Here is a 23,900-nt window from a genome sequence, read left to right on the forward strand (position 1 = left end):
GCACAGAAAGCCTAAGCGAGCTTCCTCTCCACTGCCTCCAGCTGGGCACACCACAGTTCCCCTGGGGGGGTTCTCGCCTCTGCTGGTGAAGCCAGCCCCTGCCCAGCGGCTGCACTTTCCCAACGCACGTGCCCGCGGTCCGCAGCCCGGCGCACCCTGCTCCGTAACTGCCTTGTGTTCCTCACCAACACAGCTGCATTTGTTATGAGACACAAAAATGCATGCTCTGTGTTTTAGTCCTTTAGAAACAATGTATTAGAATTTAAGTTTTGGGTCACATATTAAATGAAGAGTTATATAATGCTCTTCAAAATGTTCCCCAAAGGAAAAAATAGAAAAAAAAAATTCTGGGAAGCTGATCTGTGTACGGAGCCAGAAGCGACAGACCAGCAGAAGTTTCCTTCTCATGCTTTCCCCTGCGCCAAGCATAAATTAGAAGAAAAAAATGGAACTGTGTTGCTTTGGAAAATAATTTTCAAAATAATCTTCATTAGAGAAAACAAGTATTCAATTTGTTAATATTCTTAACTGGAAATAAACAGTGTAGGAGTCTTAAGAATAGGTCACAGTTGGTATTAAATAAATGTGAAAATTCAGGGAAACGGCACAGAATAAAGCCAAAACCCCYTTAAGATCATGTAGTAAGTCAGTAATGACTTAGCCAAGAGGATTACGAAGTAACCTTCACAGCCATGCAAACACAGGCAAAAAACATATGAGAAAGGATATCAGTTTTCCAACATAATAATAGGAGGCTCATCCCATATATCCATCCATAGGAGTGAGAGTTTGCTCACACAGAAGAGAATTAGGGTAGGAATTGTAACTCAGCTCCCATTCTGCCACAGTCCTTCATCTTTGACAACCAGTTTAATTAAATTTTTCATGAAAAAGATTGGGCGCATTGTCAACAACTTGTTTTTATTGGGGGGGGGGGGATAAGAACCAAATTAACCAGGAGACCTGTTTTGCCCCAACTCCTGCTCTCTCGTATTCCTAAAGATGCACTTTGCTCCCAAAATTCAGAGTGTACCAAAACCTGTGGCTTTGCGAATGCCTTCCAGTAGCTGTGTCCAATATGGGTAACAACGRAACACAAACGGTATTCATCTACCAGCATTAGAGATGTGTGATGTATCTGCTGATCCCTCTAGGAGAAGGAAAAAATAGAGGGCTCAGAAAAAGAAGGTAATTTTATTTTCTTGGAGGACTGCTCTACATTCATTTTCCACAGTATTTGCTGTGACCTCAGGTTTCTATTTCACAGATTACATGCATGAGGCCCCTTATTTTAGCGAACRGGACCCGAGCGGCAGAAGCTGATAGCACAGAAACGCGGCAGGGTGAACCAGATTGCCACTGTTTTCAAATTGCAGCYCTCACAATATGGTTCGCAGGGAACAGACTCGCAGCATTACGTTGCCAAGTGGCTGAAAGGCAGAACAGGAACGAGGCTCCTCACCACCATCCCTCTCCGTCTGCTCAGCGCACTTATGCTGACTTAGCATTAATGGAAAGCATAAGAAGTATAAAAAGGAGACTCGCAGTAATCCTTTTCTCTGGTTCAGTGGCTAAAATGATTTTTCTTGACTTTTCAAAAAAGCACGTCTCTTCTTGGGTTGCAACAAGGCATAGAAGACTCCAGCCCCCAAAGGGGAACTTGTTCAAAGCATTAGTAATTCCAGAAAAGAAGTGAAATTTTCTTCAAGACCTCACTGCCAAAAAGATCCTGGCCACCTGTCTGTTTTCGTTGCATATTTTGCCCAATTCAAACAGTTAAAGAATGTTTATCTTTCTAAGGATTTTTATGATTAGTGTCCCAATTTTCTGCCAGTGCAGTGTCACCACTTCCCACACCATCAGGTTTTATACAACAAAACAACCATGAGTATTTTTATTTTTTTAATAGATGTGGTTTAGAACATGCTGAACTTCCTAACAATATGACATAAAACTGATTTAGTAAGACCAAACACTCATCAACAGCGTGTGAGCAGACGGTACTCTGGCTTTGAGACTTACCCATTAGTTTGTAAGATATTATTCCTATATAACCCTTGGAGACAGAGTCACAAAGAGTATCTGCAATTTGCAACATTCCTGGTATTCTAACTCTGCTCCAGGTCCCCAATTCACAGAAGGCTGGTTCCAAATAGCACATGCTTTGTAATCCTTCACCAAAAAAAAAGCTGGTGGACAGCCAAATTTCATTTGTTATACAGAGGACTGTACTCTCTGCAATGACAAATTATATTTAGGTAGCAATGACTTCAGACATCCTTCTGCTTTGCTTTTGCCCACCTCTTATGGTTTTGCTAAAGGTCTCACCAAGGCAGAAAAATCAAAATCAAAACAGACTTGCATCTTCAATGTAATTATAGGAAAATCACTTTGTTTAAAATACGCATGCTGTGTAGTGAACAGGAAAGAACTGTGACATGCTGTTACTGTATTGTTGAAATGAACTGCATGCTGCTTAATTTAAGCCAAGCAACTGATAGGGTTTGAGCTAAGGTTTAGTATGTTGTGCAGCACTGTGTTTTTAATTAGCTGTTTCCTTCCATAAGCTTCCAAATTCAGAAGCTTAGAAACAGCTTTAAAAACTAATAAATGAAGCTTACGAACGGAGCATGTTCCTCCCCCTCCCTGCTTTCTCTTCTTACATTTTCATTCTTTCTGTTTTTCTGGGAATCTTCTTTTAACTGCTATGATCTCCGCTTACTATTTTTCTTGCATAAATTCTGAAATCAGGCATGACTGTAGAATTCACAATAAGCTATTATATATTGCTAGAAATATCTTTGTAAGAAAAAGCCCTAATTTTCTAAGTACTATGCACTCTGTAAATAGCAGCTCCTTTCCCAAAAACTTGCAATCTAAAAGCTGTACGTGCTGAGAGCAAAATAAAAGTGAAAGAGCATCTCGCTACACCTACTGAGGTAATATTTGAGCGACACTTTATGGCACTTAATTGCTGTGATCAATCTAGGACTCCAAGGACCGTCTAGGACCTCCGGGTTATTATAGCCTGTACTTTGCTGCCCACTGGCTAGATGGGACTTCACAGTGACAAGGCTGAAAATTCAGAACACCCAATTACAGCAGCAACTCTTACCTACTGCCACAGCTCAAGGCAGTGCTCACTGCTGAGTAGCTAYGGAGAACAGGTATCCCAAACACACTAGGCTCTTTAATCGCTACCRTAAACAACAAAAAACAAATAAACAAAACAAAACAACCCCCCCCCAAACTGAGAAAAACAGTTAATGTGTTTTCAGTGTTACTGTATCTGTTCCGATTTAGCTTATGTTCAAAACGCACCAGTGTTTTCAGAGGTATTTGTTATTTTCCTGTATTCCTATATGATCTGTAGAAAAGATCAACTGATCAGAGGAAAAAGAACCAACCAACATCTTAWTTGTGGAAAATTATAAGCAGAAACAAGCAAGTCTCAAAGATGCAGAAGATCCTGGGATGTCTTTGGCTAAATACATCTTTCTCTCTGTTCCTTATCGGGATAGATGGGAAGGTACTAAGCTATGCAGGTAAAAATGTAAATCCAGGAAGAAACAACCAAAATCTTATCCTCTATCAAAATGCCACAGTCCACTCTAATATTGGCTCCAGACATCATAATGTGGTTCTGCTATGTATCTTGGTCTGAACACATTTTCCCAAACTCTTATTGACTACCGCAAGCTTATAACAAACYATTTCTGTTTTACATAATGCTACAGTATTTGACAGTTATTTATAGACTTCAAARTTAGAAACTGTAAACTCAAAAACAAAATCTTTTTTTTWAAAAAATAACTGCCTCTAGTATTAACTCAGAAAGGGTCCTTAATTAAATAGCTTAGTAAAAACAGTAAGGTAAGTTTAATGTTCCTTCTTACTAGCATCCAGTGGGCATTCCAACAAAGAAAAAAAAGGTCTTTTAGGAATCACTACCATACCTACAACCTCTTTGATGTGGCAAAAGCAATACCAGAGAAAGACACTGACAATCTCATTCTCTGCAAAAAGCTCCCTCTCGGTCAAAACTCTCACACCTAATCAGTAACAGAAATTTACAGAAAGAGAAGGCAGGACAACTTCAAGCACTCRGATAGTGCTCTTTGCTGAAACAACGAAAAAAAATTCCCTCGATAGGAATTGAATCTGTCAAAAGCTTGACAGGATTCAAAAGCCTTACTTTGGTCTAAAGGTTTTGCCATTATTTTGGGTATTGCAGAAGGGGTACACCTGTTAGAACAACGTCGTTGCTCTCAAGGGCTCTGCAAACACCTCACACATCTGCACCGAAATGTAACCAAAACAGCAGGGAATGAATATGATGCTAGAGTAAAGACAAAACCCGGTTAAAGGTCTAAAAATTATTCAGAAGGAAAAAATAAAAAAAAAGTGTCCAAAGATCAGAATATTAAAACAACCAGCAAGAAACTCAAACTCAAGAGCAGAAATCTCATTAAGTGGACACTGAAAAGAACATTTTTTTGTTTTCAAGATTTCAAATGTGCGCTTGGAGACAGGTGCTTTGAAAAAACTTACACGAATCAGTAAGTAACTACTACGTTCTTATCGGCCCCGTGAAACTGAGAGCTTCAGTCTGCTGCTGCCAGCGGACAGCAGAATCGCTAGCAGAAAGTGGCGCTGGCTTAGGAGCTCCTATCAAGCMCAGGAAGATCAAACCCGCCGGTCCTTAGCCGTGTAATGAGCGCTGTTAGATCAGCCAGCCTTTCCCCCTGCAGCGAACCCTTGCTGTTCTCCGCTCTGGAATSAAAGACCCTGCTGCAGGCGGCAGGGCCTCCCTTCACCACCCCGGCCGCTGCGGAACAGGGCGCAGGTGCGTAACGAGAGCGCGCTGAAGCAGCGGGAGCCATCGCTTACAGCAGGTTTACAAGACCATATTGAGTTAATCAGCACGTGTCCTTTAAGCAAGAGGAGTAACTACACAGAAAAATTTTACCTTCAGTCATGTGGGGGACAAAATTTTGAACAGAATTTGCAGTAACTCTGCTCAGCAGGGCAAGCACAGTCTTTTCAGCAATCCAGTCTTACCAAAACGCACGCTTCCTCACAACTGCTGTTGTACTGATTTTGTATCTTCATCAGATCAATCTTCATCAGATAGAGATGCATCTCACAAAAGTCAAAGGCAATACTATTCCTTGCATTTRCACCAGTACTCCAAAGAAAACTAAAGGATGAGTAAGAGATGTAAACCGAAAACCAGTCAGTTGAACTTTTCAGAACTTCCCAAGGTTTGGGTTAGCCAGTAACCGAAGCAACTGAAGTGAAGTACACAGGGCTTGAGTCTCAGGTACACAAAAGGCTCTTCCCAGGCAGATAAGCCCTCATTTACAATGCAGCTGTTACGATAAAATATTTCTAAGCCATGACAACATGATTTTGWTCTAAACATACACATAAATAATACCTATATTTAGCTCCTAAAACAGAAGAGATTTGAGGATGAACTCTGGCATAGCTTATATAAGTATTAATGGAAAGACTAATAATTGATGCRTCTGGACCCTTAATAATTGAACAATGTAACTGGTCATGTCATCATTCACTCATGTCTTGATTTCTTAAATCCAGTTTTTAGTAGCATCCTACTGAGCAAACTTCTTGTTTAGAGCTCTTTCTGCATGGCTGAGAGTGCTTAGTGGGCAGGCGACCACGGCAAGGCCTCCAGCCTCGCTTAGGATAGTCTACAGGGAGGGATGAAGGTGCATCAAGGACAAAAGTTTAGACATACTTTTAATTAAGTCTTGAGGGGGAAAAAATTAATACGTGTTTTTAAACRCTGGCTTTCTCCTTGCTGCTCAGTGAATATGTTCAGCCAAAGTTCTTCCCTGCTGTCACATTCACAGCCTACACAAGTGTGGCCCATTTCTGCTCCCACTGAAGCCATCGAGGGCCATGGGTCTGGCTTTCATGCAGCTCTTGRGAGAGACAGACCATCAAGCGACCTCTATGCTCCAGACTAATTCACTGAGAGTCCAAGTGAACTGCAGCAGCTGACACAGAAGAGAGGCTTGTATTAAACTCACATTTTCTTTAATGCATTTTATCTTTAACTCAATGTTTTATGTTTCACTCTTTATATGCGTTTGCAGAGAGCGTTGCTGGCCAGGAGAGTGTTCACTGGCCTGAGAGTGCTTGCTGAAAGCCACAGGGTTGAACTTTCCTCTGRGATCAGGTTTGTGTTTAGCCGCAGTGGCTGCTGTGTGTATTTTACTTTCTGCAGCACAAAATCTGCAGGAGAATTCAATTACTAAAGACTTCTCCCTCAGTCTGTTTTATAAATCCTCTTGGGTGCCATTAGCTCCAGGAGGAGGACACAGCCTCACTGTACTTTATTGTTAAACTAGCATTTCTTCCYGAGCCCAGCATCTCGCTCCCCAGCTTGGCAGCGGGTGGGAATGCTGCAGAGACAGCAACAGCTTGGAGGAGGAGTGGTGAAGGGAGGAGAGCGGCCTCACGCTGCACGCCAGCAACCTCATCCAAGCAGCACAGCCGCAGAATTGATCAGCTCCACAGGGAGTATGACCACTCATCCCCAGCCAAAGGGACGAGCCAGCTTAGCACCCAGGCTCCTGAGAAAGACTGTGAAAATTGGGGGTGGCAGAGGCTGTAGAAGCCCTACTTCTCCTTTGGCCATATGGAAGCTCAAGCTATAAACCCAGCGCAAGTTTCAGAGACATTCCCAAGGAAGAGGGCAGTGCGCCTGCCCTGTCCCTGTCGGCACCCCAGTCCCAGCCAGCACATGCCACACTTTCACACATGCATAAATGAGCCAAGCACCTTCATGCAGGGCACCCACATTCTAGAACCAGCACAGCCTTCAGTTCCAGAAAGATTTACGTGACCCTTCTGCTCACAGTGATTTCCTAAAAGGAGCTTTCTATCCAGCTCTATCAGCAAAGCACAGCAAAGTGAAGAGGGGTCAGAAACGCTCCTCCTCTTCAGGATGCAAAATYGTGGACTCCTGCCTTCCTGCTCTCCCCTTGGATGCTCGTTCCACACGCTCCACTCCACAAACAGTCCAAGTCCAGACTCCTATTACTTCCTGCTCTTACTCTGCGGATGTTCAGGCTCGTGGACAGGGAATTGCAGGACGAGCACCCTGCCATCACAGGCACAGCAAGCATTCAAGCCTTTTCTTGTTGATACTTGCATCTGCATTGCTCTCAAGTTTCAGCTCTCTCGCCCTGACGCAGTCCCTTCCACATCCCTCTGTTCTGAAGCTCTTATGYGGGTCCCACAAAGTTGGAGAAGAGCTGTGTAAGCCATACCACCAAAATCTGAATGCCTCCCTGAAAAATCTGAGGTACCAAACAAATGAGAGGAAAAAAGCACTGAGCTTTAAGGAGGAGCAATTCCTCTTCCCTCTCCCCATCATTCCTAAGAAGTGCTCCTAGTACAGCTTGGCCAACTCCCTATCTGAGAGGCAGGAGGATGACAGAAGCTGCTAAGAAGAGAAAAATCAGAGAATAGGACTGCATTTATTCCTCCTGGCAGCCTTTGCCCATCTGAAAGAACCTCTCGGAGCCAGGTTGTGTATCAGCAACACCTCTGTGATTCAGAGTAACAAAGGCAGCGTGTCAGGAGAGAGTGATTCGCTCTATGAGAAAACCACAAAAAAAGAGGGGGGGTGGAGAGAGGAAAAAAAAAATAATTAAAAGGCCTGTAGGATCCCTAGAGACTGCAGTATGCATCCTGCCAGGCAGGCAGCTGCTAGGGAAAGGGCTTTGCTGACTTTCTTCCTCAAAAGGTCTGATGGAGGGACATTTGGCCCTGAAAAGCTGGTTAATCTTCTTCCAGCTGCTGCGAGCTAGCATTTTGTAAAGTAATACAGCAACTGCAGTTGGGTTAAGAAGCACTGCAACCAAAGGGAGAAATTATTTAATGACTGGAAGAAATGAGCAGGAGTCCAGACTTTGAGGCTGCACTTCCCTGAAATACATTAGTGCAGTTCCACTGAAATCTGAGCTCTCACTTTAGTTTTATCTCTGAGTTCAGCTCTGGCCCCAACTTTCAGAGTTAATGGGCATAWGTAATTTCTATTGAGGTCAGATAGACTTGGAAGAGTTCAGCAAAATAAGCTTGAAAAACACACTGTAATGATTCAGGACATACCTTCCCACACATCAGTTTTCTACAAAATGACACTGCAGTATTTTAACTTACTTACTTCACTGTTGTGGTTGTTATTCTGAGGATACAGTCTAGGATCTCTTTTTTTTGGTAAAACATCCGACCACTCAGAAGAAAGGTAGTCGAGCTTTATTCATATTTTTTGCTGGGGGAATGGAATGCAAAATACTCAGTTCTGATGCCAAACAGATTTCACATATCCTTTATAAGTTAAATCYTTGTTTATGAACGAGGCACAAAATACCTGGACAAATTTACATTCCTCTGAATGTAATTTCTTCCACTTAGCAGATTTAACTTGCATGCAGAGAACCAGAATATGAAATCTTGTAAATAGAAGCTTCCTTCTTCAGGCAACAAAAAGTGTTTGAAAGTACAATATTTTTATATCATACTTTTGGTCATAACCAAGCATCCTAGTAGTTTTTTGAACTAAGCACATTACATATTAAGATGAAAACGGACATCCTTTAGATATCATCACTATTGTTTTAAATTGGATGAGTACCAGGGACACACTTGGCCTGACGTAGCCAAAGACCCAAGACACTATGGCCTTAAAATCTATAAAAGCAGTGGCTATGGATCAACCTAAGTGTTTCGAACATAGGGGTGTATGTACAAGGCTATATTTGGTGCAGTAATCTTGTTCTGGACTGTTCTCAACTAGTAACAACATAATCGGCAAAGTCTTCATCCTGCAAGAATTTGTGTACTACTGAAAAAAATATATTTTTTTCTATCTTCCAAATTTATATAGTCCAGTTATGAGGGGGTATAACAGCTTCTTCATGAAGCAAGTGATTTACAATGAATCAAGCTGGAATATATACAATTCCAAAGTTGTCAACTGAATTCTCCTTCCATGCTGAYGCAGTTTATCTAGGAGAGAACAGATAGTATAGTCACTCTTTACCTGTCTCAAAAGCAATACTGGAAARAAAAAAGAGGGGCTCAGAAAAACCAAGAACAATGAAGCTCATYGAGAAAAATGTTCAGACAGAGAGAGAATAAAATAAAGGAAATAGAAAATTCCAGGGAAATAGATTTCTTTGAAGAAAACAAAACAAAACAGGTTACGTCATTCAAAATRCTTTGTCTGTGCAAGTTCTKTCACAATACAAGCCTACAGAGTAARTGAATGAGCTTGGAAATTTAGCATCCAACACCTCTTTGCTTTAAAATATTATGAAAAGGTTTTTCAGCAAAATGGAAACATGCAAATTTGATTCAAAGACAACAAAGGGAAACATTCATGTGTGATATATTCAGGACACAGGGCTTACTGCTACAGGAGTAGTTGGACTAAAAAAATTTAACAAAGTTCTCAAATATTGCAGTAGATAAACTCTTCAGCAGAGTTACAACTCCTGGTAGCACCAATTCTGGAAGTGACGCTTACGGCATGTTTCCAAGCTTAAGTCAGTTTTTTCCTCCAGTTCAGCAGGGCAAACCCTGTGTATCCCCTACCTCTCTGCAGGCTTTACACTGGTAAGGGGAACGAGTCTAATCTATGGCTCTTCCCCTCTCTTACACTTCCATACATACTGGACGTTTACATATAATAGACTTAGCCTTTTAAGCAGAAAGAGCATTTAATGTATTACGAAAATGAATCCATTCTAGGGTGTAACACAACAGCTATACAGTGAAGTACTGAAACACACATACCACTGTTCCTTGGGACAGTCAATGAAGAACAGACAAATGAAATAAGCGTGGAAGAATGTACACAGACAAAATACATTTTTTTTCGCAGCCATCTGTATCCTATTCATTTTCTAATATGATCTCTATTAAAAGTGCTAATTTCCAATATTCCTGGTTTATTGCACACAAAAACATCCTGGGAGTATTTTAACTGGAGTAAGCACAGTCTACACTGGAAAAAAGCCACTTCTCATAGCTTGTGGAAAACTATGAAAACMAGTATATTTAGAAATAATCCTGCATCTTTTTTTTTTTTGTTTTAATTTTTTTTAAACAGACATTTCAGTAAGTATATCTTATTACAAATGCAAATTAGTAAAGTTATTTTCAGAAAAGCACACCCTTTTCTTATGAAAATGCCTCCCACTACTCAACACACTTAAAACCACAAATAACATTTACTTACAAAACAAACATTCCTATAAAACAAGAGATTGTCATCAGCACAGAGCCACCAGTAGGTATAACATGTGAACTGGCACCAGGCACCTTTTCTAACCAACCATGTCTTGCAGGGCCATACAAATTTCCCTGTCTTCTCATGCTCCACTATGAAGAAATGCAGTCGTGATAGGAAGTCTGTTCATCTTTGTGGGGTTTTTTTTTTTTGTTTGTTTGTTTGTTTTTAATGAAGTTGATTAAGACACCTAGAGTATAACAGATTATCAAACCCTGATCCGACTGTTTTTAGACTCATTTTGGCATTGATGTCACAGCAGCTAGTGCTTACTTAACTTTGGCTAAGTTAAACAGTCCTTTATTAGCAGAGAAGGTAATCCTGGCTAGCCTGAAGGCTGGCAARATATGTTAAACACAGGTCATGTCCCAGCTCAATGTTTTGGCAGCCTTTGTCTGGAGATCCTGAAACACTGTATAATCATATAGTGCTGGTTTTGGTGCCAAAGATGCTCCTCAATTCAGCAGCATAAAGGAGAGATCCTCAGCAGCAAGGGAAGTTGCACTTCCTCCAGATTTGGCTCGTTCTAGTATTCAGACATGAAAACAGTCATGGTGATGCCTTTTGCTGAGTGGTAGAAAGTGATTTTTCCGCATGTGTGAAGACAGTTCCAGAAAGTCTCGAGGGGCTACACTTCCATTCTCCATCTATGAGGTCCCAGYGCCAGACTTGACAGAGCAGCTGACATCTCAGACAGGAAAGGAAGTCCATGCACAGACAGCAGCATCAGCTGCAGATGCAATTTTCTGCTCAAAAGCAGGGAAAGGGTACGTCAGGAGATAGCTGTAAGCAAAACAATCCCTTCTAGGTACAGCACCAGCTTTTAAGCCACATTTGATGCTGTTCATACTCATGCTGGTAGCTCATTTGTGTTCCTGCACTAGACAGACCTTTTATTAATCTAGCTTGAGTCAACAGCAAGGACTGCCTTGGTGGAGGCAGGATGAGTACCATCATGGCCTGCTGAGTCAGAGCTATTTCTTTTCACAGGTTGGAGTCACTTGGTAGGCATAATTCCATGGTATCTGTCATTCTGGGAGTGCACCGGGTTCATTCCYGAGCTTTCATCACGATGTTTAAAACAGAGCCCTTTGGCGCCAGGAGCTGGTGCTAGCTCTCATAGAGAAGCAGTATTTCGTATCAAAGGCAGGGCTAGCTAAAGCTGCCACTAGATTTCTTCCTTGGTCAGAATTGAAACTTCTCTGCCTAACWATGATTCTGGGGCTTGTTTTGCCGTAATCTGATGAGATTTTCACAGATTGTTCTGAAAAAATAAAATTTTATCATTGTATTTCACTATATATATATATGTGATATATATATCACAGAAGTAACATGGCTTAAAAATATCCTTGTGGAATCCTGTACTGAAGGAGGAGTTTGTAAAGAGGGAAAATAGGGGGGTAACCATTAGAAACAATTTCATTCACGGGATTCTTACAGTAACAGATGAAAAGATGGAAGGTTCTGAAGAAGTTTAATTTGAACTAAAATGTCAGAGGCTTTCCAGTTGTGTCCATCTCATGGGCAGGAAGAGGGAACCAGCAAAATATCTTGGCCACCTCATCGTATAGCTCTTCCTCAAAGGGTGTAAAGGGCCCATGTATGGCCCTAACAGATATGGCTAGCCACAAAAAATCTTCCAGTCTCATACCCCCCAGGCCCAAGAGCACCTAATAAAGAAAATCTGACATTTAAGATAACATAATCACTAATGTGATGTCATTATATCAAAGACAAACATGAGAAGAAGCAGAAAGAGCAAGTGGGCTAATCAGCAAGAGAGTCAGTTTTCAGGAAAATGTCCCAGCATGGAAAAAAACAAGAGAGGATGTACAGAGGAAATATATTCAGTATAAGCAGAATTCTCTCAAAATAGAAAGGCTTGTGAAGTTTTATATGAAGTGTTAGCAACTCTTTCAAACATGCATTTCACCACTTCAGTGCTAAGCCAGATGATAGGGAATATTTTTTTTCGCCTGATTTCTTCCATGTCATTGTAATAAATCAAATCACTGCCAGGCTGCATTTTCTGTAACAGTGGAGCAGCATAACCAAATAGTTTCAATTCTAACTCACATAGCCTCTTCACTACTTGACTTAAAAGAAAAAAAAAACAAAAAACAAAAAACAACCAACCCAAAAGACTTCATCAGCTTCTTGCCCCCTTCTCCCAGAGTTTTCTCGCTTTTCTGTGCTTTTATGAAAGATAAGCAAACAAACAAAAAAACAAAAAAACCCACACAACTCATAGCCCTGAGCACCATGCCTTGTAGCCCATTATTGCTCCTTACAAAATAGTTCTTTCCTCAGAAAGAGCTTAAAACACATTCTGACCAAGTGATCAGAACTCACAGTCAGACTGAACTCTCCCCTCTCACTTCCCTTTTTGCTCTGAAAGTTGTTTTTCAATTTTCATAGAATCACAGAATCGCTGAACGGCCGAGTTTAGGAGACACCCCTAGAGAYAGTCCAGTTCAACTCCCCAGCTCAGTGCAGGGTCAACTAGTACAGGTTGTTCACAACTATGTCTGGTCAGGTTTTGAGTAACCACATATTAAAAACCACAACCTCTTTGAGCTACCTGTTGCCATCACCCTCAGAGTAAAAAATATTTTTTTCTTATGTTYAAATGGAATTTCTTGTATTTCAGTTTGTGCCCATTGCCTCTTGTCCTTTCACTGGATACCCCGAGAAGAGCCTGACTTTATCTTCTTTACTCCCTCCCATCAGATATTTATACACACTGACAAGATCCTCCTGAGCCTTCTCTTCTTGAGGCTGAACAACACAGTCTCTCTCAGCCTCTCCTCATATGCCAGATGCTCTAGTCCCWTCACCATCCTTATGGCCCTTTGCTGGACTTGTTTCCATATGTCCATGTCTCTCTTCTATGGGGAAATCCCAGCACTGCATACAGCACTCCAGCTGTAGGCTTGCTGGTGCCAAGCAGAGGGGAAAGACTGCCTCCTTTGACTTGCTGGCAACCTCTGCCTAATACAACCCAGAATGGGCTTCTGGAAAAAGCTTCTTAAACATACATACATATATAATTAATATATATATATATATATATATATATATATATATATATATATAGGGGCAAATCTTCAAACTCACCAGAGGAAGCAGACACAAACCATCACGTGCACAAAGTGAGCACGTTAGGAACTAAGCCAGGTTAAGAAAAGAACTTTGGGAGGTAGGGAAGGTTAAAAAAAAGAAAAAGAAAAGAAAAGAAAAGAAAAAGATGCAGGAGCCTGAAGGAGAAGGCCTGAAAGCTGTTTGGCACATGCTAAATTATGCTGCCTCTCTCCACTTGGAGAAACAGAAAGCACCAGAAGGCACTCTGATCTGACCCATATAGCTGCCCAAATCTCCCTTTACTTTTGGGGAACTGCTCTCTCACATTCTCTGTTCCCAGAGGAAAAATCCTTTCTGAGGACCACTTATACAAGAGAAGATGGGCACAAATAGCTTTCCATTAAGTCATTCAATATGTTTTACTGGGGTAAGGGAGCTCATCCAGTCACATCTCTCTTTTCCTTAGTTTATAGGACACAAACTCTCTCTAAATCAATCTGCAAAACAGTTTAATTACATACAGATGATATTACATCTGGAGTGACTGGCAAGTAGCTGAATTCATTTGACATACACAGGTCCAGGACCTGAAAGATGCAACTAGAAGAGAGCCAGTATGTCCAATAGCTATCTACCTTTCCTATTCAGATGGAAAATGCCTCATCAAAGAATTTGTCCAATATTAGGCAGTTAATGTCCTCAGTGTGCTGCATACATGAAGGCAAACATACCATACCTGAATATAAGGATGTGTTGAAGACATGGAAGGAAGGAACAGACACTGCAAACTAAGACATTCAAAAGCTGAAAACAGGTCACTCTTGGCATGAAAACCAGCAATGAAAYACTGTGGAAAAATACAAACTGGGATCTGACAGAAGTTTGCAAGCCAATCTCGACACCACCTGCGATCCCTACAGATCTCAACATTCATCTAGCTAAGCGAGATTTTAAAATTAACTACTGGATTCTAAATGACCATGAATGGCTGTCAAGCTTGTCCTATTTGCAAAGTAATCTGCATTTGTTTAAGTTGCTGATTTTTAAAAACAGTCTGTACTATCTATGTAAAAACATACTCAATGGAAAAACATCTAATAGCTCAGTATCTTACAAGCAGAACATGTTTTAGGGAGATAGGGAAGCAAGTCATGACATCAACAGATCTTAGGTTAAGCTTTTCCCCTTGTTGCTGTTTATTTCCATCATGTGTTCCTTCAGTATCAAGAGCCACATTCCACCCTCAAATGCCCTTGAGTTCAGTAAAAGCTGTTTATGCTTCCTAAAAGCAGAATTTGATCTGGGAAATTTTTAAAACAATCCATAATCCAGGATCAGCACATTTGTGAGAAGCCTTTTGTCATTTTGCCTGGACTTCATGATGATTCAAAAGTTCCCAAAAGCAGCATTAAAGTCACAGTTAATTACACACCTTAGTCCCTCATGTGAGCAAACAAGATATCTAAATATATACTAACTCATATACTAACCAAATCAGGTGAGCTATTACATGCAGTTTAAACTAAAAATAAATAAATAAAATATTAGCTGTCTCTYATTATGGTTTTCTTTTGTTTCCAAGACTTTCTTTTTGGAATTTTAATACATTTTTGCAACTTAAAAAAAAAGTATCTCAGTGCAAAGAGCAGACAATTTATAAAAATTATTTATGATTTTTACTGAAAGTTTCATTATGACTGCCACACTATCATATCAACAACATTACACTTAACATAAGATCTGAATCAGATAGAAAAACATTGTAAATGTGAGCAAAACATTACACACTGCTAGAATGGCTCACACTACCAACAGTACTAGGAGCTTGGAAATTTTAGTAGGAAAAAAAGAGGAGAAAAAAAGAAAAAGATAAGCAAACTCCAGAACAGAACACAGATTAACCTTCCAATCCCTGTCAGACAGCCCTAGAAAAAAAGAAAAAGATAAGCAAACTCCAGAACAGAACACAGATTAACCTTCCAATCCCTGTCAGACAGCCCTATAAATATAAGAAAAACATTAGAAAGATCATGATGGTAGTCAGGAGAATCTATTAAGAATTACTGGCAAAGGAAACAGCTTTGAAACTGTCAAGAAAACTCAAAATGTTTCAACTGTTTACAAGGCAAATCTAAAGGAATTCAAAAGACAATGGATGGAGGATGAACAGCATTTCTTATTAACAGAAATTATCAGAGATGTTCCCAGTCAAGACAGCTTAGTGTGTACTTGATATGAGAAAACCTCACATGAACAAATAGCAAGTAGGTAACTTTCAGCAATTAAGTTATTCCAAGATCTTTGCCTATGTCCTGACATTACCYTTTCGGATTAGATATTAGAAAGCTTAACTACCTCAAATGGGGAAATAAARAGTGTCTATGTTTGAAAAGAAACACATTGTCATCAGCGAATGAATGGCCCTGCAAACTATGCTGTCTCAGTTCACATATGTATATTCATGTATACACGCACCTTCTCTGTGAGAAACAGCAGGAAATTTAAGCACCTTCAGCAGACAAACAACCCTAAACTCAGGGTCTTACAGGATCACGCTCTTTTCTGTGAAATCAGACTTCTCAAAAGAGGACTGCTTCAGGCTTTATCTCATGCACTCTTTCACATCGCCAACCACAAATAGTGTTCAACATCTCACAGACTGTAAGGCTGCAAACTCTTATTTTCCCTGTCCAGTCTAACGTTAAAATTAATTTAACCTACAAATCAAGCAAAGGTTTTACAGGCATGAAAGCTCTTCTGTACACTACAAAGACAGTGTGTTTCACCATGCTTTTCACTACCAGAGAATCCTGGTTATAAACATACTGGAGAAAGAAAAATTCATTGAATCTCACCAGCAGCTTTAATCCCTGGCTGCAAAATCCATCAAGCAACACAAAAGCCAGGTCTAGACCACCACCTTTCAATCTTTAGCTTTAAAACTTCAGCAGAGACCTGCTTAAACCATGCACCCAAATACCCACTGAAGCCCTTTTGACCTCTTTCAAAATCCCAGACTTTATTTGGCAGCTATACGAAGCCTTCTGCTGGATCTCAGCTGAGTGCTGCAGAAAGATGTTCTATGAAATTTGGTGTAATAAAACACATCAAATTAACTGACCCTGAGATAGCAGAAAGATGACTTTATAGACATGGAGAGTGAATTTCAGAAGATGGTGCAAGAGAACTCTTATAGGATGTGGGCTGCAAGCTTGTGCTCTACAAATATCACCACTCCGCTTCCCAGGACGACCAATCTTGCACTTCTCCTTTGAGAGAGGTAAGAATCCAGGGCCCGTGAGCTGCCAGCTTAAATATATTCACTGTGTAAACAGAGGAATTGCTGTTTTAGGCTGTAACTTCTGCATGGATCTACACTTACTGCAAGCTCTACTGTAGAATAGTTTGTAAACAGAATGCAAAGCATAAATATTTAAAAATACACTCAAAGAGTTTTGTAGTATAATCACTGAAGATACAGAATAAAGAACATTTCCATATAAGCATTTTTACACTCAATCTATTGCAATTGAGAAAATGTATAGTGCAAGAAGAGACAAATTTTTTCTCCTCCTTCATAGATCAGAGAGGAACCACACAGAAATCTAATCAGGATTTAAACACAAACTCCCCTGCCAAGCTTTGTGGTTCTACAATAATGYTTTTCTATTTAAGCATCACCCAAAAAATCTTCCTGTCTCAGTTGCCATGAGAAAAATCTACACTAGAAACAGAAGAAATGACTAACTGGCAAGAGGAGTAATGTCGCTGAACTGGAGACAGGGAGTGAAASAGACTTTTGAGGACAACAAAACACTGACATTGACCATTTCTGTGGTGCTGTCAAATACAGGGAAAATAAACAGTATTTTCCTACTAATTCCACAATCTCTTTTCCTAAGGTTTCTCAGCAACATTTCTCTCAAAAGATAATACACAGTAACAGCAGACAAAAACYACAGACAAGCAAGTTTTTTAAATGGATGTCACAACAAACTTTTATCTAGCGGCGTGAATGCCCAGTGCTGTTGCTCTGCATCACAGCAGTCTCCTTTCTGGCTCCTGTAGCACACACAGGATGTCTTCTAGCTGTGGTAGCACCTTTTCTTTATCAAATTTGCAGGCAGTTTGTACCACTGGTGTAGTAACACATTGGAATGATACCAAGTAGAGCTTTCTAATCTGATGTATGATGTAAAGCCAATAACACTGTGGACGAAATCTATACCAATTACCACGCATACTGCTAGCATTAAAATGATATGCTATATATTGCCCTGCCAGCAAGAATTTCCCAGCTGCCTGCTAACACCTGGAAGTTCTAGGGCTTCAGAAACTACTAAGGTCTATGCAGTCTTCTATCCACAAGCTTCTTTCCACTGCCTTTTTTATGGCAAACTTTGAAGATCAGTTACCAGGCGTCAGTCTTACCAGTGTTTAGTTGCCAGAAACACCAACATACTTTCAATATTTAAATGTTTTGGTGGACTGGGGCATGAATTACACCGAAGATGTTTATCTAATTCTTGGCAGTACAGAGTTTGAACTCCCCTAGTAGTTTTGATCAAATCACATCACCAATTCACTTGCAAACCAGTAAACAAAGAGTTCTGATTCTCGGTTGTATGGATAGCCCCCTCTAGCACTGGCAGTGAAGGCAGGCTGTGGAAAACACTGAGGGAAACCAGAGAAAGGCTGGATGCAGGTCAAATTGCTAATAAAGTTAAGAAAATAAGGTGCATACAAGGCTTAGAAAAGGAGACAACGTTGGAGAGAGAGTGAATAGGTGAAAGTGTGAAATGATAAGACAGGTATAAAACAAAGATATAAATGAAATGTCATCCTAAATAACTTGAACATAAGAAGGAAGAAAATGATCTGAATGGGAAACACTGGCATTATTAAACAGAAAGGAATGTGGAGAGTCCTGTGGGCTGTCACCAGTGCCAGCTGAGCCGGGACACAGTACAGCACCTCATGTCATTCAGACAACGATGACAGCCACGTAACTGCGGCTTCTCACCCAAGCTGGCTCCCCAGCTCTGCCCAGTCGGCTSTTTGCTAATCCTGTGCCAGGACATCCCTTGCTCTCCGTTTCTCTGTTCTTTTGTTAACTACAACTCTGCCTTTTACTCCTCTTTCCCACTAACTGTTCCCCCCTCCCCAACTGGGCTAAAGCACAAAAAAATTCTGTCACTCCTACCTCATGCAAAACAAAGCTGAACTTCTAAGCAGGATCTATCCAAAGGTAGCAATTTCCAGCAGCCCTGACAACTGACTCAAGTACACAAGATAAAGCTGCTTGCATTTTGACAAGTATTAATCTTACACCTTGTGAGAAGTGAGGAAAGCCATTTCACATGCTCAGGTGTTGCTCTGAAATGAGTGCTCCGGACATATAAAGGGTCTGGTCTGAGGGTTTCACAGATGTAGAAAGGCATTGATACTCTTATTTACAGTGGATGTAATTTCCAGTCTTGCTGGAGTTGGGAAGGACCTGGTTTTAGAGAGTACTCACTGCAAACTCTCAAGAATTTTCCAATGAAATACTGTTTCAATGAAAAAATAAAACTTTACAGAAAATGTAATTTCTTATGAGAAAGTTTCATTAACATTTGTGTCTGAAGAACATGGAATCTTTACTGAAACGAAGGACCACCGAGAAATGCTGGACTGCCACACCAAACAGCATTCAGATTTTTTTTTTCACTATAAATAGACCATATGAATTAGCTCATAATTGTGAAAGTAAAACAGTATGATTTTCTTAGTCAGTGGACCTCATTGTCTTAAGCATTGGTGCAACTGGGTTTCTATATCTTACTCTCTTGTTATCAGAAATGCAAGACTTATGACTCCCTTTAAGGCAAACAAGCTCTCACTCCAAAAAGGTTGACCCTTCTTAGAGCTATTCAAAGTACTAAAAAAACCCCACAGAAATCCCCAAATCAGACAGGGCAGGGCAACAAACATGGCAAAAACTGACAAACTGGCCAAACTGCCTTGGGTCATGCTGCATGAGTGTAGAGAAGGTTCTAACTCAGCACATTGTGCTTTACTCTGATGCGCAGCAGAACAAGAAGACAGTCACTTTGCGGCTCCTTGAAACAGCAAGCGGCCCTGAGGACCACCTGCACTCTGATACTTTCTGCTACCTTCTTTGTGTAAGACTTAAATCAAATCTTTCGATTTCATTAGAAAGATGTTCCCCTCTTTGGTGGTGTACCCTTACTTTCATTACATAAAAGACTGCACCCTACTTCCTTCTCTCTGTGTTTAATACAAGGATACTTGAGTACATGAAAGTTGTATGCTTCTATCTCTCTGTATCTCTGTTCTTCAGCGTGGCAACTACTTTTTTTGCCAATAATCATTGGTGGCTTTTTTTCAGCATCAACATCATAATTTTCCTCCTCCAAAAAGCTTCATATTAGCTAGTGCATCACCCACCCAAATTAATCACCACAGTTGGTAATGTATTCTAATACCCATGCACACACTCAATCCATTTTATATATACATATGCACTATAAATCTGTTTATTCTTATAAAACGTCACCTTTGTTCCTGATTTTAACAGGAAAATTTACCTTCTCTTTTTGCATACTTCTCAGTGTTTGCTAATCAGTTAACATGTATACTCTACACCAGAAGAAATCGGAGACAAATTTAGTACACAAATCAGTTCTTCTATCTTTAAATGCTGTGATTTTACAGTAACTTTCCAAAAGTGAGCATGCTTACTCTGCTTAAGTGCTATAAACTGATCCTTCAGCTTCTCCTCCAAAGCAAATTAAAAATTAGTGTGTACATATAGCACTTCAAAATGGGTATAATTTCATTAGTGGAAAAACTCTTTAGGGGTATCTGTGGTCATCGTGCCATTCAGCTGCTTTCTAATTGTAATACTGCAAGGCTAGCCTGAAGCAGTTCAGAAGTTGGAGACAGTCAACAGCATACATCAATTTCAGTCCAGTGAAAATCTAAAAAGATTAACCCTTGATCACAACTGCATTTCCAGCTGTTCTCTCTGACTTCATTTATAAGGCCTATTATACATCAATAAGCTCATCTGCCCAGATCATCTTTGAAGTAAATATGAGACCACGGAATGGTTTAGTCACTGAAAATCTCTCTCAACCAGGTTTTTTAGGAGTCTTTCAAACACAGACAGCAACACTTTGTAGGAAAAAACAAACAAACAAAAAGCCTTCACAGGCTGCACTGAGGATGAAGTAGGCCTTCAGAGGGGTAAAGAGAAATCTCGCACCATAAATTTTAAAAAGCTGACTGCAGAGCATCAGAGAGGACCTTTGAGGGCAGACATGCTACAGTGTGGTAAATATACTCAACAGTTCATTTACTGGAAGGCATGCAATGATACATTTAAAGAAAAAGCCTGGAGGAACAGATTAGATTCACTATAACAAACACAGCACATCACCCTCCTTTGTTGTGGTTTATGAAACATAAAGAGCCCGGTTAAGTAGTGTTTCATTTTGGTCCTTCCATTAGAGCTGCGTCCAGCTTTGGCTCCTACCACACTTCTATGGGAAGTTCTGCACAGGAGAGATCCTAAAGTATGCTCCGCAGCCTCCTCGGCTGTGCTCATTCCTGAACAGCTCCCATCCAATTTCTAAGTAGAAACAGACCTTCTGAGTGAAAAGTGTTACCCACCTGCTTGCCACAGTTTCTGCTATTTAGGACATGCACAAGGGTTTCCTTCAGAGAAAATGCTGAGTGAATACAGTATACTTGTGAAAAATAATGAAAACTGGGGTAAAAAGGACAATGTAATTTTGTTATTTTGTATTTCTCATTATGAATATGATTTTTTTCTTTACTAGAAAAACACAGAAACTAGTTGATTTTCTTACATTGGGCCACTACTATAGAAAATTGCAGTAGGAGTTTTATAAGGTCAAATATCTACTTTAAGAAAACATTACCGTTCTAGGGTGTCTCATTTCGATACAACTTACTTTGTGCTATAAGCAGCACAAGAATTCGATCATATCTCCCTTTACTTCAGAAAATGAACAAGCAAGTACAGTACACGAGCTTGTACTTCCCTAGGTTCACTAGCTGCGCAACATTTGGGCTAAGCCTTCCAAGTGCATAAATCCAGCACAATACACTGAGTCCTTTTGTTTAATCTCTGCACACTCACAGTATATTTCCTCTGAAAGTAACTGCAGGAAACCCAGTATTCTACCCTTGGTTAATATTTTAGTATATTCATTCTATTACATTGCCCTTCTTTGACTTGAAAGTAATACTCATATGACCTATCATGCTACCTGCTTTGTCAGAGTACTGTCACTGAAGGCATTCTCAGTTCCTGAGTCAGAACCCAAAATAATAATAAGGTATAATGTTCTAAGTAAGTGGTTTGAGAAAACAAACCAAACAAACATTTAGAGAATTTTATCTGCCTTGTGTCTGAGCCTTTGGGGTATACAGTCTCCAGCTCTTCCACATCACTGTGAAACCTAGATTGTTTTTAAGTTTTTTTTTTTTTTTTAATTGAAAGCTAAGATTCTCACATATTCCCACAATTCCAGGAGTCTATCAAAAACATTGATAGTGCTGAGAGACTGTAAAATTACAAAAGCTGTCAACACCGTTGTCATCAACTGGTTAAAGGAGTATTAAAGAACACAGAAATGACTTCTTTATCCCAATCCCCCCAAACTGACAGTTAAAGATCTACTTCCTATCCTCTGTTGCTAACACGATTCTTACCGTATAAAWCAGTGTGGATGTTTGTACAGCAGGTAGGTCTCTGGGCTTCTACCATCATAAACACTGYTTTTCCCAAATAATGTTCTTGGAAGAAAATAGAGGAGCCTGACTGAAATCAGGTGGCATTAAGCATATCAGAGGCACCCATTAATCACCCTAGACATTTATCTGCAATCTTTAGTGACCTCTGAAATCTGGGTTTTATAGATGAATCAGCTCCTCTACAGCAACCACCCCYTAGTAAGTTACCCTTCTTAGCCACACTACATGCCTTTTAAATCATCTTCTTACAACGTACCTATACTCTGCTGAAAGACATGATGCCATTACAAGACAGAAATTCAGGAATGGTAACAGTTCCCAAGAATTCATCATTTGCCTTATAAACGTCCAGTTGGATCTAAAACACATTTCTGAAGGAAGCACCCACTTATATGCATTTGGCACAGCAGCTTCTAAGCAGCAGTAAGAGAAAATACAAAACAAAAATTAGCGTATGAACACTAAAAAGGCAGGAACTACAGAAATCAACTAGTTTCTAAATCAACCCAAAGAAGGATAGTTTTTAAGGATGCAAACACTTTAGGCTCCCTCCCAGCACGCTGTATAACATTATTTAGTTTCAAATTCTGCACAGTTCTGATTCTTCTCCCTCTGAAATAAACTGATGCTAAAATAAGTTGCTCATATGTGAGGCAACACGTAGACAGGTTACACTTCACAGTCCTAGAGCRATAAGACCTCATTGTCAGGCAGTAAAAAAGCCTCATCTCAAGAGATACATGATTTTATCTGTTCTCCTGTGGCTACCACATCATACGACACGTACGTCTGCATTGACGCATACTCTATTTTATGTTATAATCTGTGTATTTTATGAGCTGGCCACAAAACCTTATGTAACACGCTCCTGCTTAATATGGAGCAGCACATTAACCACCGTGGCAATGTAAGCAGTTTTCTTTGCCCCAAGTGATTTTGCTCCACGAGGCTTCTGTGGAGCTGCTGCTAAAAAGCATCACCACTTGGAAAATCGGTGCTCATTTTCAGCTTAAAGCTATAACCACAACACCACGGGTCTGACTGTCGCCAGAGCACCATTTTGTTAAGGTTGCCACAGGTTTCCTCGCAGGACCGTTGCAAAGCAGGAGGCGGCGGCGGGGAAATCATTTCCTCGCAAACAACGCCAGCCTATCTCGGCTGCCTTGGCGCTGTATCTTAGCGGTACCGTGGGCCATTAGGATGCGGCGGGATCACGCGCCGGGAGCGCTCGCACCGCTTCTTTTGTTAGGAAAAAATAATGAATAACGAAAAATCAAACGCATCTACGCTGACTGCTTGCCCAGGAAGCGTACAACGCAGGCGGCACCTCAGGAACTTCTGCTGCTGAAGTATTATATAATTAAAGGGGTTTTTCCCCTCCCGTCAGGCTGAGGAGCGCGGCTGGCCGCAGCAGCTCCCGCAGAGGCGGCGGCGAGCGGCAGCACTGCCGGGACCCCCAGCGCGGCCTCCGGGCAGCCGAATTATGTAACGGGGGCTTGATCCCGGCGGCGCCGCGCGCCCCGGCCTCGGGCACCCCCGAGCCGCGGGGGGACCCGCCAGGCCGCCGCGACACTCACCGCCTCCGAGTCTTCAAATCCATGCAGGTACAAATTGTCGTACATGGAGCTCCACTGAGGGCGGGCGCCTCTCTCGGTGCGGAACCGGCGCTGCGGGGCGCCGCGGCGGGGGCTGGCGG

General features: G+C 40.9%; 1 protein-coding gene across 6 annotated transcripts in view; it reads right to left on the reverse strand.

The window, feature by feature from the left end:
- CACNB4 (calcium voltage-gated channel auxiliary subunit beta 4) overlaps window positions 1–23,894 on the reverse strand; it is an 85,322-nt gene extending 61,428 nt beyond the window's left edge. For all 6 annotated transcript variants that reach the window (XR_014896811.1, XR_014896812.1, XM_085312964.1 and 3 more), the window contains exon 1: window positions 23,782–23,894. Coding sequence is in view for 4 of the 6 variants with exons in the window: in XM_085312964.1 (XP_085169090.1) it covers window positions 23,782–23,826 (45 nt within the window). In the remaining 2 variants the exon portion in view is untranslated. The remainder of the gene's footprint in view (window positions 1–23,781) is intronic.
- Window positions 23,895–23,900: the final 6 nt, after the last annotated feature.

This window comes from Rhea americana, unplaced genomic scaffold, assembly GCF_003343005.1.
Source record: "Rhea americana isolate MKP2758 unplaced genomic scaffold, rheAme1 scaffold_372, whole genome shotgun sequence".
NCBI lineage: Eukaryota > Metazoa > Chordata > Aves > Rheiformes > Rheidae > Rhea > Rhea americana.